Consider the following 18,931-nt stretch of genomic DNA (forward strand, 5'->3'; position numbering starts at 1 on the left):
CTGTGTAGACATCCTTCCACACCAAAATGTGAAGATGTATTTGAGACATAATATCCGTTTGGAGATCAGATGGAATAACTACTCACTCACCTTTGAATATAACACCATCCTGTACACTCAGTTCATCCTGTATGTGGTAGTATGGTGAAGCCTCTAGGGGTACCTGTTCCTTGGCATGAGGCCATCCACCTATCCACTCATCACAATTCGCTTTACTGCTTGTAAAGTCTTGTCTTTTTCCGTGCTCTGTTGTATAGCAACAAGTCTCCTGTTTCAGATGGGTAGATATTGGAGCATGTTTATAGTTTCAATCTGGTGCTCCACAGAACCCTTCATGGAACCTTCTTCTAAATAAGCCCTTCTTAATGTGTCTGCCACGCCAGAGACTTCCCTGGGCAGTATCTGATACATGCATCATACATCTGAAGCCGTAACATCATACGCTGAAGACGTCTGGGTGCTTTAAGTAAGGGTTTCTTCATAATACTTTCAAGGGGCTTATGGTCTTATTGTACAGCTACTGTCTGCCCAAATGTGAATTGGTGGAATTTTTCCATTCCAAATAGAACTGCTAATAGCTCCTTCTCTATCTGTGCATAACATTGCTCTGTCTCTGTCATTGCTCTGCTTGCAAAAGCGATTGGTTGTTTACCTTTCATCAGTGCTCCTCCCAGACCTTTCTCTGATTCATCACATTGTAGTTCTAATGGTTCGTCTGGGTTATAATATTTAAGAACTGGTGCACTGCCGATTTTTTATTTAATCTGCTAAAATGCCTCTTCCTGCACCTCTGTTCATTCCCACACTGTATCTTTCTGGGTTAGTTGGCGTAGTGGTTCACCTGCATCTGAGAGGTTTTCACAAAACCTAGAAATATAGTTCACCATCCCCAAAAATCTCTGTACTCCTTTAACATCTGAGGGTCTGGGCATGTCAGTAATGACTTTTACTTTGCTTGGATCTGCTTGAAGTCCCTGGGCTGATAATAAGTGACCAATATATGGCACTTCAGAATATCATCTGCAATAATCCTGATACCTGGTAGCCCTTTCAGTGCATGATTTAATTTTCACTGGAACACTTCTGGAGCCAGGCTAATATCCATAGGCATTTGAACCCAGCGGTATCAGCCAAAAGGAGTAGAAAAAGTGGTCAAATAGCTGGATTCTTCCTCTAATTCAATATGCCAAAATCCCCTCTTGACATTGCATACTGAAAAAATCCTTGCTCTTGCTAGGTTAGGAAGTATATCATCAATTGTTGGCATATGATAATGGCTCCTTTTCAAAGCTCTATTCAGAGGCTTAGGGTAAATGCACATTCTTAACTTCCCTGATGGTTTTTTTTTTTTTTTTCCAATTTCCAAGTTTTCCTTCTAGACGGCCCACTCTGAAAAATATCTGCATACTCTTTATTGATGACTGACCAGCCCCACACAGTGGCATCTTGGGTGGTTGCCGTCTTGTTCAAAGTTTAGGATATTTTGGTGTTGCACTGAGATCAGATCCATAGCTTGTATAGCTCTACTTCCTAGTATAGGATTACACTCTGTGTCAATTACTATGAACTCAGCCTGATATAACTTTTGGTTGTGGGGTTTCTTATTTTGAGCTTACATATCCCTATTGGTTTCAATGTGCTCTTATTATACATCCTTAGCATTTTATCATAATGTAGAATTTTAGATTTGTATTTCCCCAACCTTGCTGGTATGACATTACAGTTTGCTCCATAATCCACTTGGAATCTAACTGCTTGCTGGTCAATTAGCATGGTAGCAAACAAAGCTGATGGAAATTTGCTTACTGTTTTCTTAAAGGGACACTGAACACAATTTTTTTCTTTCGGGATTCAGATAGAACATGCAATTTTAAGCAACTTTCTAATGTACCCCTATTATCAATTTTTCTTTATTCTATTGCTATCTTTATTTGAAAAAGAAGGCATCTAAGCTAAGGAGACAGACAATTTTTTGTTGAGAACCCTGGACAGCACTTGTTTATTGGTGGGTGAATTTATCCACCAATCAGCAAGAACAACCCAGGTTGTTCCCCCAAAATGGGCCGGCATCTAAACTTACATGTTTGCTTTTCAAATAAAGATACCAAGAGAATGAAGAAAATTTGATAATAGTAATAAATTAGAAAGTTGCTTAAAATTGCATGCTCTATCTGAATCACAAAATAAAAAAATTGGGTTCAGTGTCCCTTTAAATGTACAAATCTGAAAAGCTGGTTCCAAGGTCAGACCCAGAATGTCTTTATATTCCTCTAAGTCTTCAGTCTCTCCAAAGACAGCTTGTACTGTTGGCTTCTATGTTGTGTATTGGCACGGCACTGGCTAATTAAATGATTTGCTTTACCACACCCTTTACATTGCTTTCCAAATGCTGGGCATTTCTCTTTCAGTTTCTCGTGACGCCTTCCACAATACATATACTGTATTGTCTTGTCTGGAGTCATTGTCAATCTGTTATGGCCCTTCCTAAGGGTGTAATTTGTGTCCATCCCATGGACTGACACTGCACTAGTGCTGGAACTCTCAATGATCTTCGCCCTCTCTTTAGACAGCTCAGCAGCTCTACCTATTTGAATACATTTTTTCCAGTGGTAAATTCACTTCTTTTATCTCCTCTGCTGTGGCTAATTAAAAACCAATATAAATGCACTCCACCCACTCTGAGGGCAGTTGAAGAAAAAAATTAAATTTTAGAGATAAATTACAGGATAATCAGGCAAAATAAATAAACTTGTTTAGCAAAGCATTTTTTCCAATATGCATAATTAAATCTTTTCTAGTAAATTCAGTTTTGAGTTTAACGCTCAGTTAAATAAATTGCCTTTGTATATTGTTTCAGTTACCCCACATGATTCAATCTGAATATTTCATTCAATAATGGGGAAAACTGAGAGAATAATATTGATTGCGTTTTTTGATATCATTGCCCTATTGATCGACATTTTGGACATACGTGTTTCATGGCTTTCCTTACTGCTCCAAGAAATGCCGTCTCCACATTTGAAGCTTCTTTAGCACTGGTTTCAAAATATTCTGCGCTGCAGGTTTTACACCAATCCTGCGCCTGCCGTGCAGAAACCTAGAACCAAAACAAAAATTAAAAGATAAACTTCGTGCATTTGAGTTTTTCTTAATTATATAAATTATATTTCTCTTATGTTCAAGTACTAGTTTGGTCTATGCCTTGTGTCTATTTGGAGTAGGTAGAAACTTCACAAAAGTCTTAAGGACATCTTCCCTATCTACATTGCCCCCCCCCCCCCCCTCTTGTGATTGTTTGTTCTGTTTCTACCGATTTGGAGTAAGGTAGCTCTGCTCCAGTCTACATAGTTTTTTTGTGTGTAGAAATAATAAAATAAATCGTGACCATCAATACAACATTATATCTCTTCTGCAATGGTCCAGACACCATCCACCTTTGTACCTGCTGACTATAGTTATGGGGGCCCTGATACTTAGACACCATAAGTAGGGACTATAGACTGTAGCTATCCATTCTGTTATTCCTTTAGGACAGTGCAAGCTTTTGCAGGAGCTGGCAAAAGGTGCATTTTAGTGGTCCAGGTTTGCTCCAAGATAAAATTTTAGTAAGCTCAGGTTTTTGGATTTGTAGTTTTGAGGCCCCTACCTCCATTTACCTGTTCTTTTGGGTTAGTTCTTACATCAGTACGGTAATGTGTTTGTATTCTGTTTACAAAGCTTTTCATTTAGATGTTCTCTGTAATTGTAATTCATTTTTTTCTCTGCATAGGAGTTACCCCATAGAAAGTACTAAAAATGGTTTTACTTTCCCAAACATAACTGGCACTGAAGTAATTATGGGGCATGGCATACACGTGTAGTGTTTCTTAGGGGTATTTTAGTATTTTAAAGGGACATTGTACACTAGATTTTTCTTTGCATAAATGTTATGTAGATGATCCTTTTATATAGACTTGAAAAGAAAAGGAAAAAAAAGGACCGGAACCAAGTAGCCAGTGCAGGTCAGGATTTATTCATTCAGGTAGGAGACAAAAGGTGAAGCTCTTTCACGCATGCGTACATGCGCTTCCTCAGAGATCCATTTATATAGCCCACCTGGGAGTGTTTTTGTAAAAATGTATAGTTTTGCTTATTTTTAAATAACATTGTGCTGATTTTAACACTCCTAACCAAGCCTCAAAGTTTTAGATGTATACTGTTGTCTACAGATTCCTTTTTTCTTCTGTTTGTCTAATCTGACTTTTCATATCAAGGGGAGGGGGGTGTCTATGTTTCCTGCTTTATCAGCCCCTTTCACTGGGTGTCCCAGCCTCACCTCATCAACAGTGCTAAATTGGGAGCTTCTAATTAAGTTTTTAAAAGGTTTTATATTGGATTTTTATATCCGTATCAGTGCACATTCTCCTTTATAGTAGTGTCTATTACATGCAGTTATATGAAAAATTAGTGTATACTGTTCTTATAAAAGGGGAATTGGTTAGAAGGAACATCTTAAATTACACAACAACCCAATCGGGTAAAAAAGAACTAAGGTTTGATTATATGATTCGGGGGCCTTACATTTGGGATGAGGACAATAAGTGGTTTGCTTACTTAAGATCCTCAGTCTCACTCTCCCATCAAAGGAGTAACTGGAAGTATAGAAATCCCTAATTAATTAAAGGGACAGTCTAGTCCAAAATAAACTTTCATGATTCAGATAGGGCATATCATTTTAAACATTTTTTCAATGTACTTTTATCACCAATTTTGCTTTGTTCTCTTGGTATTCTTAAATGAAAGCTAAACCTAAGAGGTTCATATGCTAATTTCTAAGCCCTTGAAGGCCGCCTCTTATCTCAGGGCATTTTGCCAGTTTTTTACCACTAGAGGGTGTCAGTTCATGTGTGTCATATAGATAACACTGTACTCATACACTGATTGGCTAAAATGCAAGTCTGTCAAAAGAACTGTCTGTAGAGGCTTAGATACAAGATAATCACAGAGGTAAAAAGTGTATTAATATAACTGTTGATTATGCAAAACTAGGGAATGGCTAATAAAGGGATTATCTATCTTTTAAAACAATAACAATTCTGGTGTAGACTGTCCCTTTTAATCGGTTTTACCCAATTAACAAATAATTCAAATGAAGTGATTAACACATACAATAGAACCAGAAAGTAGATGAAAAGACCACGCAGCTCAAAGCTCAGGGGAGGTGTTGTCCTCTCTGATATGTTCTGGAATACATTTTATTTTCTCTTTCAGTGTCACATGCGGATTCAATCCAATAATATGGCAGTGGTTACTTATATCATTTCACAGGGAAGAGTTTGCAACAGATCTGTTTGTTTCTTCATAGATCAAACTTAGAACAGTCTGATCTAGCTACTTTACAGATCCTCAGCAACAGGAAGCAAACTATGTAAGGTGCCAAAGTGGTGTTGGAGTGGGATTAATTGTTAGTTCCCTGAAAGGGTAGGTTTCTACATTTTTATTTATTTATGGTAGACTAGTCCTAAAGCCCGTTCACACGGGCCGTGTGGTTTATTTTTATATTCTCTCTCTCTCTGTGCCCTATCTCTCTCTCTCCCCCCCTGTCTCTCTCACTCTCTCCCCCCTGTCTCTCTCACTCTATCCCCCCTGTCTCTCTCACTCTCACTCCCCTGTCTCACTCTCACTCTCACTCCCCTGTCTCTCTCTCACTCCCCTGCCTCTCTCTCCTCCCCCCTGTCTCTCTCTCTCCCCTGTCTGTCTCTCTCTCTCCCCTCTCTCTCTCTCCCCCCCTGTCTCTCTCTCTCCCCCCCCTGCCTCTCTCTCTCCCCCCCTGTCTCTCTCACCCTCTCCCCTGTCTCCCTCTCCCCTGTCTCTCTCACCCTCTCCCCTGTCTCCCTCTCCCCTGTCTCTCTCACCCTCTCCCCTGTCTCCCTCTCCCCTGTCTCTCTCTCCCCTGTCTCTCTCTCCCTCTCCCCTGTCTCCCTCTCCCCTGTCTCTCTCACCCTCTCCCCTGTCTCCCTCTCCCCTGTCTCCCTCTCCCCTGTCTCCCTCTCCCCGTCTCTCTCTCCCTCTCCCCTGTCTCTCTCTCCCTCTCCCTTGTCCCCCTGTCTCCCTCTCCCCTGTCTCCCTCTCCCCTCTCTCCCTCTCCCCTCTCTCCCCTGTCTCCCTCTCCCCTGTCTCCCTCTCCCCTGTCTCCCTCTCCCCTCTCTCCCTCTCCCCTCTCTCCCTCTCCCCTCTCTCCTCTCTCCCCTCTCTCCCTCTCCCCTCTCTCCCTCTCCCCTCTCTCCCTCTCCCCTGTCTCCCTCTCCCCTGTCTCCCTCTCCCCTGTCTCCCTCTCCCCTGTCTCCCTCTCCCCTGTCTCCCTCTCCCCTGTCTCTCTCTCCCTCTCCCCTGTCTCCCTCTCCCCTGTCTCCCTCTCCCCTGTCTCCCTCTCCCCTCTCACCCTCTCCCCTGTCTCCCTCTCCCCTGTCTCCCTCTCCCCTCTCTCCCTCTCCCCTCTCTCCCTCTCCCCTGTCTCCCTCTCCCCTGTCTCCCTCTCCCCTCTCTCCCTCTCCCCTCTCTCCCTCTCCCCTCTCCCCTCTCTCCCTCTCCCCTCTCTCCCTCTCTCCCTCTCCCCCTCTCCCCTCTCTCCCTCTCCCCCTCTCCCCCTCGTCTCCCTCTCCCCTGTCTCCCTCTCCCCTGTCTCCCTCTCCCCTGTCTCCCTCTCCCCTGTCTCTCTCTCCCTCTCCCCTGTCTCTCTCTCCCTCTCCCCTGTCTCCCTCTCCCCTGTCTCCCTCTCCCCTGTCTCCCTCTCCCCTCTCACCCTCTCCCCTGTCTCCCTCTCCCCTGTCTCCCTCTCCCCTGTCTCTCTCTCCCTCTCCCCTGTCTCCCTCTCCCCTGTCTCCCTCTCCCCTGTCTCCCTCTCCCCTGTCTCCCTCTCCCCTCTCACCCTCTCCCCTGTCTCCCTCTCCCCTGTCTCCCTCTCTCCCTCTCCCCTGTCTCCCTCTCCCCTGTCTCCCTCTCCCCTGTCTCCCTCTCCCCTGTCTCCCTCTCCCCTCTCTCCCTCTCCCCTCTCTCCCTCTCCCCTCTCTCCCTCTCCCCTGTCTCCCTCTCCCCTCTCTCCCTCTCCCCTCTCTCCCTCTCCCCTGTCTCCCTCTCCCCTGTCTCCCTCTCCCCTGTCTCTCTCTCCCCTGTCTCTCTCACCCTCTCCCCTGTCTCCCTCTCCCCTGTCTCTCTCTCCCTCTCCCCTGTCTCCCTCTCCCCTGTCTCCCTCTCCCCTGTCTCCCTCTCTCCCTCTCCCCTGTCTCTGATCAGCTGCTTTCAACGGCTATTTGCTAAGTGGGTTGTCAACGGCTAGTGCGAGGGTGTGATAGGCGGCTAGGCTAGTTGCGTGCGCGTGGGTTCGCGTGCGCGTGCGCATTGTGTGATAGGCTAGTAGGCTAAGTGGGTTGTCAACGGCTAGTGCGAGGGTGTGATAGGCGGCTAGGGTTCGCGTGCGCGTGCGCGTTGGCTCAAATCAGTTTTGTGAGTGTGCGTGCGCAGCAAGGGGGGTCAAAGTGCTAACAAACATGCTAAGTGGGTTGCGCGTGCGATCAACAGCTGGCCAAGGGTGCGCGTGCGATCAGCGGCAAGAGTTTGTCTGAACTGCGCATGACGGCTTCAGACAAACTCTTGTCTTTTATAATATAGGATTGTTCTATACCAAGATGGTTTTTCTTTTGTTCAGGCTCTGAACAAAATACAATTTGTTTTTAGAGATCCAGTTTATACTTAGGCCTTGACTGTGGTTCTTTCAGGTTCTGCATCTCAACCCTGTAAGCCTACACAAAAGTTGATTTTAAATGACCTAACTTTAGGGGGCTTTCTTTCATGTAATTAGCAAGAGTCCATGAGCTAGTGACGTATGGGATATACATTCCTACCAGGAGGGGCAAAGTTTCCCAAACCTTAAAATGCCTATAAATACACCACTCACCCCACCCACAATTCAGTTTTACAAACTTTGCCTCCCATGGAGGTGGGGAAGTAAGTTTGTGCTAGATTTCTACATTGATATGCGCTTCGCAGCAGGCTGAAGCCCGGTTTTCCTCTCAGAGTGCAGTGAATGTCAGAGGGATGTGAAGATGTGAGTATTGCCTATTTGAATACCATGGTCTTCCTCTAGGGGATCTATTTCATAGGTTCTCTGTTCTTCTCCTACCTCCCTTTTCAGATCGACAATATACTCTTATATACCATTACCTCTACTGATTCTCGTTTCAATACTGGTTTGGCTATCTACTATATGTAGATGAGTGTCTTAGGGTAAGTAAGTCTTATTTCTATTTATGACACTCAAAGCTATGGTTGGGCACTTTATATGTAAAGTTCTAAATATATGTGTTTAAACTTATATTTGCCATGATTCAGGATAATCAGTATTCCTTCATTCAGACTGTCAGTTTCATTTTTTTGGGAAAATGCATATAAATTTTATTTTTCTTAGCTTAAAATTTTCAATTGACTTTTTTTCAAAAATTGCGGGCTGTTAGGCTCACGGGTGCAGAAAATGCTTCTATTTATTGCGTCATTTTTGGCGCGAGACTTTTTTGTCGCAAACATTTCGTCATTTCCGGCGTCATAGTTTGCGCCGGAAGTTTTCACTTAATTGCGTCATTTTTTTGACGTATGTGTATTGTGGACGTTTTTTTGGCGCCAAAAAATATGGGCGTTATACTTGGCGCCAAAAATGTGGGCGTCATACTTAGCGCCAGTTTTTTTCACATTATTTCAGTCTCACTTTTTAGTTGCTTCTGGTTTTCTAGAGGCTTGTTTTTCTTTTTGCATTTTTTCCCATTCCTGAAACTGCCATTTAAGGAATTTGATAATTTTGCTTTATATGTTGTTTTTTCTTTTACATATTGCAAGATGTCACTACCTGACTCTGGATCAGAATCTACTTCTGGAAAAGCGCTGCCTGATGTCGGTTCTACCAAAGCTAAGTGCATTTGTTGTAAACTTTTGGTAACTGTTCCTCCGGCTGTAGTTTGTGTTAGTTGTCATGATAAGCTATCAAACGCAGATAGCATTTTCATTAGTAATAATCCATTACCTGTTGTTGTTCCTTCAACATCTAATGTTCAGGATGTTCCTGTTAATGTTAAAGAATTTGTTTCTAATTCTATTCGGCAGGCTCTGTCTGTTATTCCTCCTTCTAGTAAACGTAAGAGGTCTTTTAAAACTTCACATATTTCAGATGAATTTTTAAATGACCGCCATCATTCTGACTTAACAATTTCTGATGAGGATCTATCTGGTTCAGAAGATTCTACCTCAGATATTGACACTGATAAATATTCATATTTGTTTAAAATTGAGTTTATTCGTTCTTTACTTAAAGAAGTGTTGATTGGATTAGATATGGAGGAGTCTAGTCCTCTTGATATTAAAACTAATAAGCGTTTAAATTCAGTTTTTAAACCTCATGTAATTATTCCAGAAGTTTTTCCAGTTCCTGATGCTATTTCAAAAGTAATTTCTAGGGAATGGAATAGTCTGGGTACTTCATTTACTCCTTCTCCAAGGTTTAAGAAATTGTACCCTTTGCCATCTGATAGATTAGAGTTTTGGGAGAAAAGCCCCAAAGTTGATGGGGCTAGCTCTACTCTTGCTAAACGTACTACTATTCCTACGGCAGATAGTATTTCGTTTAAAGATCCTTTAGATATGAAGCTTGAATCCTTTCTAAGGAAGGCTTATTTATGTTCAGGTAATCTTCTTAGACCTGCTATTTCTTTGGCTGATGTTGCTGCAGCTTCAACTTTCTGGTTGGAGGCTCTAGCGCAACAAGTGTCAGACCATAATGCTTATAGCATTGCTAAACTTCTTCAACATGCCAATAACTTTGTTTGTGATGCCATTTTTGATATCATTAGAATTGATGTCAGGTATATGTCTTTAGCTATTTTAGCCAGAAGAGCTTTATGGCTTAAGTCTTGGAATGCAGATATGACTTCTAAGTCAACTTTGCTTTCTCTTTCTTTCCAAGGTAATAAATTATTTGGTTCTCAGTTAGACTCAATAATTTCAACTGTTACTGGGGGGAAGGGAGCCTTTTTGCCTCAGGATAAAAAATCTAAGGGTAAATATAGGGCTACTAATCGTTTTCGTTCCTTTCGTCAGAATAAGGAACAAAAGCCTGACCCTTCCCCTAAAGGAACAGTTTCCGTTTGGAAACCTTCTCCAGTCTGGAATAAATCCAAGCCTTTTAGAAAGTCAAAACCAGCTCCCAAATCCGCATGAAGGTGCGGCCCTCATTCCAGCACAGCTGGTAGGGGGCAGGTTACGATTTTTCAAAGTCTTTGGATTCAAAACATTGTTTCACAAGGGTACAGAATAGGTTTCAAGGTAAGACCGCCTGTGAGAAGATTTTTTCTCTCACGCATTCCAGTAAAGTTTCAAGCGTGTCTGAAATGTGTGTCAGACCTGGAGTCAGCTGGGGTAATTGTGCCAGTTCCAGTTCTGGAACGGGGCCTGGGGTTTTATTCAAATCTGTTCATTGTTCCAAAGAAAGAGAACTCTTTCAGACCAGTTCTGGATCTAAAAATATTGAATCATTATGTAAGGATACCAACATTCAAAATGGTGACTATAAGGACTATTCTGCCTTTTGTTCAGCAAGGGCATTATATGTCCACAATAGACTTACAGGATGCATATCTTCATATTCCAATTCATCCAGACCACTATCAGTTCCTGAGATTCTCTTTTCTAGACAAGCATTACCAGTTTGTTGCTCTTCCTTTTGGCCTAGCAACAGCTCCAAGGATCTTTTCGAAGGTTCTCGGTGCCCTTCTCTCTGTAATCAGGGAGCAGGGTATTGCGGTATTTCCTTATTTGGACAATATCTTAGTACTTGCTCAGTCTTTACATTCTGCAGAATCTCACACGAATCAACTTGTGTTTCTTCAAAGACATGGTTGGAGGATCAATTTACCAAAGAGTTCCTTGATTCCTCAGACAAGGGTAACCTTTTTGGGTTTCCAAATAGATTCAGTGTCCAAGACTTTGTCTCTGACAGAGAAAAGACGTCTGAAATTGGTTTCAGCTTGTCGAAACCTTCAGTCTCAATCTTTCCCTTTGGTAGCTTTGTGCATGGAAATTCTAGGTCCCATGACTGCTGCATCGGATGCGATCCCATTTGCTCGTTTTCACATGAGACCTCTCCAGCTTTGTATGCTGAATCAATGGTGCAGGGATTATACAAAGATATCACAATTAATATCCTTAAATCCCAATGTTCGATCTTCTCTGACTTGGTGGTTGGATCACCATCGTTTAGTTCAAGGGGCCTCTTTTGTTCGTCCAACCTGGACTGTGATCTCAACAGATGAGAGTCTTTCAGGTTGGGGAGCTGTATGGGGATCTCTGACAGTGCAGGGGGTTCGGGAATCTCAGGAGGCGAGATTACCAATCAACATTTTGGAACTCCGTGCAATTTTCAGACCTCGTCAGTTCTGGCCTCTTCTGAAGAGAGAATAGTTTATTTGTTTTCAGACAGACAATGTCACAACCGTGGCATATGTCAATCATCAAGGGGGGACTCACAGTCCTCAGGCTATGAAAGAAGTATCTCGGATACTTGTTTGGGCGGAATCCAGCTCCTGTCTAGTTTCTGCGGTTCACATCCCAGGTATAGACAATTGGGAAGCGGATTATCTCAGTCGCCAGATGTTACATCCGGGCGAATGGCCTCTTCACCCAGAGGTATTTCTTCAGATTGTTCAAATCTGGGGACTTCCAGAAATAGATCTGATGGCCTCTCATCTAAACAAGAAACTTCCCAGGTATCTGTCCAGATCCAGGGATCCTCAGGCGGAAGCGGTGGACGCGTTGTCACTTCCTTGGAATTATCAACCTGCTTATATCTTTCCGCCTCTAGTTCTTCTTCCAAAAGTAATTTCCAAAATCGTAATGGAGCATTCGTTTGTACTGCTGGTGGCTCCAGCATGGCCACACAGGTTTTGGTATGCGGATCTCGTTCAGATGGCCAGTTGCCAACCTTGGACACTTCCGTTAAGGCCAGACCTTCTATCTCAAGGCCCATTTTTCCATCAGGATCTCAAATCATTAAATTTGAAGGTATGGAGATTGAACGCTTAATACTTAGTCATAGAGGTTTCTCTGACTCAGTGATTAATACTATGTTACAGGCTCGTAAATCGAGTCTGGAAGACTTACATTTCTTGGTGTTCCTCACATAAATTCTCTTGGCATTCTTTTAGAATTCCTAGAATTTTACAGTTTCTTCAGGATGGTTTGGAAAAAGGTTTGTCTGCAAGTTCCTTGAAGGGACAAATCTCTGCTCTTTCTGTTCTTTTTTCACAGAAAGATTGCTAATCATCCTGATATTCATTGTTTTGCACAGGCTTTGGTTCGTATCAAGCCTGTCATTAAGTCAATCTCTCCTCCTTGGAGTCTTAATTTGGTTCTGAGGGCTTTACAGGCTCCTCCATTTGAACCTATGCATTCTCTGGATATTAAATTACTTTCCTGGAAAGTTTTGTTCCTTTTGGCCATCGCTTTTTCTAGAAGAGTTTCTGAGTTATCTGCTCTTTCTTGTGAATCTCTGCTTCTGTTGATCAGATTTGCAAAGCAGTAACTTGGTCTTCTTTGCATACTTTTACTAAATTCTACCATTTTGATGTTTTCTCTTCTTCTGAAGCAGTTTTTGGTAGAAAAGTACTTCAGGCAGCTGTTTCAGTTTGATTCTTCTGCTTATAATTTCAGTTTTTTTTCATTATAAGATTAAAACTTTTTGATTTGGCTTGTGGATTATTTTTTCAGTGGAATTGGCTGTCTTTATTTTATCCCTCCCTCTCTAGTGACTCTTGCGTGGAAGTTCCACATCTTGGGTATCTGCTATCCCATACGTCACTAGCTCATGGACTCTTGCTAATTACATGAAAGAAAACATAATTTTTGTAAGAACTTACCTGATAAATTCATTTCTTTCATATTAGCAAGAGTCCATGAGGCCCACCCTTTTTGTGGTGGTTATGATTTTTTTGTATAAAGCACAATTATTCCAATTCCTTATTTTTGATGCTTTCGCTCCTTTCTTATCACCCCACTTCTTGGCTATTCGTTAAACTGAATTGTGGGTGTGGTGGGGGGTGTATTTATAGGCATTTTATGGTTTGGGAAACTTTGCCCCTCCTGGTAGGAATGTATATCCCATACGTCACTAGCTCATGGACTCTTGCTAATATGAAAGAAATGAATTTATCAGGTAAGTTCTTACATAAATTGTGTTTTTATTTTTGCAGTGCTTTATCCTCTTCTGCTTCTCTTAAAGGGACATAAACCCCAATTTTTTCTTTCATGTAATTAGCAAGAGTCCATGAGCTAGTGACGTATGGGATATACATTCCTACCAGGAGGGGCAAAGTTTCCCAAACCTCAAAATGCCTATAAATACACCCCTCACCACACCCACAATTCAGTTTTACAAACTTTGCCTCCTATGGAGGTGGTGAAGTAAGTTTGTGCTAGATTCTACGTTGATATGCGCTCCGCAGCAAGTTGGAGCCCGGTTTTCCTCTCAGCGTGCAGTGAATGTCAGAGGGATGTGAGGAGAGTATTGCCTATTTGAATGCAGTGATCTCCTTCTACGGGGTCTATTTCATAGGTTCTCTGTTATCGGTCGTAGAGATTCATCTCTTACCTCCCTTTTCAGATCGACGATATACTCTTATTTATATACCATTACCTCTGCTGATTTTCGTTTCAGTACTGGTTTGGCTTTCTACAAACATGTAGATGAGTGTCCTGGGGTAAGTAAATCTTATTTTCTGTGACACTCTAAGCTATGGTTGGGCACTTTATTTATAAAGTTCTAAATATATGTATTCAAACATTTATTTGCCTTGACTCAGAATGTTCAACATTCCTTATTTTCAGACAGTCAGTTTCATATTTGGGATAATGCATTTGAATCAATCATTTTTTCTTACCTTAAAAATTTGACTTTTTTTCCCTGTGGGCTGTTAGGCTCGCGGGGGCTGAAAATGCTTCATTTTATTGCGTCATTCTTGGCGCGGACTTTTTTGGCGCAAAAAATCTTTTCTGTTTCCGGCGTCATACGTGTCGCCGGAAGTTGCGTCATTTTTTGACGTCCTTTTGCGCCAAAAATGTCGGCGTTCCGGATGTGGCGTCATTTTTGGCGCCAAAAAGCATTTAGGCGCCAAACAATGTGGGCGTATTATTTGGCGCCAAAAAATATGGGCGTCGCTTTTGTCTCCACATTATTTCAGTCTCATTTTTTCTTTGCTTCTGGTTACTAGAAGCTTGTTTATTGGCATTTTTTCCCATTCCTGAAACTGTCATTTAAGGAATTTGATCAATTTTGCTTTATATGTTGTTTTTTCTCTTACATATTGCAAGATGTCTCACGTTGCATCTGAGTCAGAAGATACTTCAGGAAAATCGCTGTCTAGTGCTGGAACTACCAAAGCTAAGTGTATCTGCTGTAAACTTTTGGTAGCTATTCCTCCGGCTGTTGTTTGTATTAATTGTCATGACAAACTTGTTAAAGCAGATAATATTTCCTTTAGTAATGTACCATTGCCTGTTGCAGTTCCCTCAACATCTAAGGTGCAGAATGTTCCTGATAACATAAGAGATTTTGTTTCTGAATCCATCAAGAAGGCTTATGTCTGTTATTTCTCCTTCTAGTAAACATAAAAAATCTTTTAAAACTTCTCTCTCTACAGATGAATTTTTAAATGAACATCATCATTCTGATTCTGATGACTCTTCTGGTTCAGAGGATTCTGTCTCAGAGATTGATGCTGATAAATCTTCATATTTATTTAAAATGGAATTTATTCGTTCTTTACTTAAAGAAGTACTAATTGCTTTAGAAATAGAGGATTCTGGTCCTCTTGATACTAATTCTAAACGTTTAGATAAGGTTTTTAAATCTCCTGTGGTTATTCCAGAAGTTTTTCCTGTTCCTAATGCTATTTCTGAAGTAATTTCCAGAGAATGGGATAAATTGGGTAATTCATTTACTCCTTCTAAACGTTTTAAGCAATTATATCCTGTGCCGTCTGACAGATTAGAATTTTGGGACAAAATCCCTAAAGTCGATGGGGCTATTTCTACCCTTGCTAAACGTACTACTATTCCTACGTCAGATGGTACTTCGTTTAAAGATCCTTTAGATAGGAAAATTGAATCCTTTCTAAGAAAAGCTTATCTGTGTTCAGGTAATCTTCTTAGACCTGCTATATCTTTGGCTGATGTTGCTGCAGCTTCAACTTTTTGGTTGGAGACTTTAGCACAACAAGTAACAGATCATGATTCTCATAATATTATTATTCTTCTTCAGCATGCTAATAATTTTATCTGTGATGCCATTTTTGATATTATCAGAGTTGATGTCAGGTTTATGTCTCTAGCTATTTTAGCTAGAAGAGCTTTATGGCTTAAAACTTGGAATGCTGATATGGCTTCTAAATCAACTCTACTTTCCATTTCTTTCCAGGGTAACAAATTATTTGGTTCTCAGTTGGATTCCATTATCTCAACTGTTACTGGTGGGAAAGGAACTTTTTTACCACAGGATAAAAAATCTAAGGGTAAAAACAGGGCTAATAATCGTTTTCGTTCCTTTCGTTTCAACAAAGAACAAAAGCCTGATCCTTCATCCTCAGGAGCAGTTTCAGTTTGGAAACCATCTCCAGTCTGGAATAAATCCAAGCCTTCTAGAAAGGCAAAGCCTGCTTCTAAGTCCACATGAAGGTGCGGCCCTCATTCCAGCTCAGCTGGTAGGGGGCAGGTTACGTTTTTTCAAAGAAATTTGGATCAATTCTGTTCACAATCTTTGGATTCAGAACATTGTTTCAGAAGGGTACAGAATTGGTTTCAAGATGAGACCTCCTGCAAAGAGATTTTTTCTTTCCCGTGTCCCAGTAAATCCAGTGAAAGCTCAAGCATTTCTGAATTGTGTTTCAGATCTAGAGTTGGCTGGAGTAATTATGCCAGTTCCAGTTCTGGAACAGGGGATGGGGTTTTATTCAAATCTCTTCATTGTACCAAAGAAGGAGAATTCCTTCAGACCAGTTCTGGATCTAAAAATATTGAATCGTTATGTAAGGATACCAACGTTCAAAATGGTAACTGTAAGGACTATCTTGCCTTTTGTTCAGCAAGGGCATTTTATGTCCACAATAGATTTACAGGATGCATATCTGCATATTCCGATTCATCCAGATCATTATCAGTTCCTGAGATTCTCTTTTCTGGACAAGCATTACCAGTTTGTGGCTCTGCCGTTTGGCCTAGCTACAGCTCCAAGAATTTTTACAAAGGTTCTCGGTGCCCTTCTGTCTGTAATCAGAGAACAGGGTATTGTGGTATTTCCTTATTTGGACGATATCTTGGTACTTGCTCAGTCTTTACATTTAGCAGAATCTCATACGAATCGACTTGTGTTGTTTCTTCAAGATCATGGTTGGAGGATCAATTCACCAAAAGTTCATTGATTCCTCAGACAAGGGTAACCTTTCTGGGTTTCCAGATAGATTCAGTGTCCATGACTCTGTCTTTAACAGACAAGAGACGTCTAAAATTGATTTCAGCTTGTCGAAACCTTCAGTCACAATCATTCCCTTCGGTAGCCTTATGCATGGAAATTCTAGGTCTTATGACTGCTGCATCGGACGCGATCCCCTTTGCTCGTTTTCACATGCGACCTCTTCAGCTCTGTATGCTGAATCAATGGTGCAAGGATTACACAAAGATATCTCAATTAATATCTTTAAAACCGATTGTACGACACTCTCTAACGTGGTGGACAGATCACCATCGTTTAATTCAGGGGGCTTCTTTTGTGCTTCCGACCTGGACTGTAATTTCAACAGATGCAAGTCTCACAGGTTGGGGAGCTGTGTGGGGATCTCTGACGGCACAAGGAGTTTGGGAATCTCAGGAGGTGAGATTACCGATCAATATTTTGGAACTCCGTGCAATTTTCAGAGCTCTTCAGTCTTGGCCTCTTCTGAAGAGAGAATCGTTCATTTGTTTTCAGACAGACAATGTCACTACTGTGGCATACATCAATCATCAAGGAGGGACTCACAGTCCTCTGGCTATGAAAGAAGTATCTCGAATTCTGGTTTGGGCGGAATCCAGCTCCTGTCTAATCTCTGCGGTTCATATCCCAGGTATAGACAATTGGGAAGCGGATTATCTCAGTCGCCAAACGTTGCATCCGGGCGAATGGTCTCTTCACCCAGAGGTATTTCTTCAGATTGTTCAAATGTGGGAGCTTCCAGAAATAGATCTGATGGCGTCTCATCTAAACAAGAAACTTCCCAGGTATCTGTCCAGATCCCGGGATCCTCAGGCGGAAGCAGTGGATGCATTATCACTTCCTTGGAAGTATCATCCTGCTTATATCTTTCCGCCTCTAGTTCTTCTTCCAAGAGTAATCTCCAAGATTCTGAAGGAATGCTCGTTTGTTCTGCTGGTAGCTCCGGCATGGCCTCACAGGTTTTGGTATGCGGATCTTGTCCGGATGGCCTCTTGCCATCCGTGGACTCTTCCGCTACGACCAGACCTTCTGTCGCAAGGTCCTTTTTTTCCATCAGGATCTCAAATCCTTAAATTTAAAGGTATGGAGATTGAACGCTTGATTCTTGGTCAAAGAGGTTTCTCTGACTCTGTGATTAATACTATGTTACAGGCTCGTAAATCTGTATCCAGAGAGATATATTATAGAGTCTGGAAGACTTATATTTCTTGGTGTCTTTCTCATCATTTTTCTTGGCATTCTTTTAGAATTCCGAGAATTTTACAGTTTCTTCAGGATGGTTTAGATAAAGGTTTATCCGCAAGTTCTTTGAAAGGACAAATCTCTGCTCTTTCTGTTCTTTTTCACAGAAAGATTGCTAATCTTCCTGATATTCTTTGTTTTGTACAAGCTTTGGTTCGTATAAAACCTGTCATTAAGTCAATTTCTCCTCCTTGGAGTTTGAATTTGGTTCTGGGGGCTCTTCAAGCTCCTCCGTTTGAACCTATGCATTCATTGGACATTAAATTACTTTCTTGGAAAGTTTTGTTCCTTTTGGCAATCTCTTCTGCCAGAAGAGTTTCTGAATTATCTGCTCTTTCTTGTGAGTCTCCTTTTCTGATTTTTCATCAGGATAAGGCAGTGTTGCGAACTTCTTTTGAATTTTTACCTAAAGTTGTGAATTCTAACAACATTAGTAGGGAAATTGTGGTTCCTTCATTATGTCCTAATCCTAAGAATTCTAAGGAGAAATCATTGCATTCTTTGGATGTTGTTAGAGCTTTGAAATATTATGTTGAAGCTACTAAGTCTTTCCGAAAGACTTCTAGTTTATTTGTTATCTTTTCTGGTTCTAGAAAAGGCCAGAAAGCTTCTGCCATTTCTTTGGCATCTTGGTTGAAATCTTTAATTCATCTTGCCTATGTTGAGTCGGGTAAATCTCCGCCTCAAAGGATTACAGCTCATTCTACTAGGTCAGTTTCTACTTCCTGGGCGTTTAGGAATGAAGCTTCGATTGATCAGATTTGCAAAGCAGCAACTTGGTCCTCTTTGCATACTTTTACTAAATTCTACCATTTTGATGTATTTTCTTCTTCTGAAGCAGTTTTTGGTAGAAAAGTACTTCAGGCAGCGGTTTCAGTTTGAATCTTCTGCTTATGTTTTTCATTAAACTTTATTTTGGGTGTGGATTATTTTCAGCAGGAATTGGCTGTCTTTATTTTATCCCTCCCTCTCTAGTGACTCTTGCGTGGAAAGTTCCACATCTTGGGTAGTCATTATCCCATACGTCACTAGCTCATGGACTCTTGCTAATTACATGAAAGAAAACATAATTTATGTAAGAACTTACCTGATAAATTCATTTCTTTCATATTAGCAAGAGTCCATGAGGCCCACCCTTTTTGTGGTGGTTAT

The 18,931-nt window shown here is 41.5% G+C and overlaps 1 protein-coding gene across 1 annotated transcript in view; it reads right to left on the reverse strand.

The window, feature by feature from the left end:
* The window catches only part of LOC128643243 (ras-related protein Rab-7a-like), a 140,672-nt gene that overhangs the window by 25,552 nt on the left and 96,189 nt on the right, over nt 1-18,931 (reverse strand). Inside the window, exon 5 of the mRNA XM_053696230.1 lies at nt 2,972-3,097. Coding sequence (XP_053552205.1) covers nt 2,972-3,097 — 126 coding nt within the window. The remainder of the gene's footprint in view (nt 1-2,971; nt 3,098-18,931) is intronic.

The sequence above is a fragment of the Bombina bombina genome, chromosome 12 (assembly GCF_027579735.1).
Source record: "Bombina bombina isolate aBomBom1 chromosome 12, aBomBom1.pri, whole genome shotgun sequence".
Classification (NCBI taxonomy): domain Eukaryota; kingdom Metazoa; phylum Chordata; class Amphibia; order Anura; family Bombinatoridae; genus Bombina; species Bombina bombina.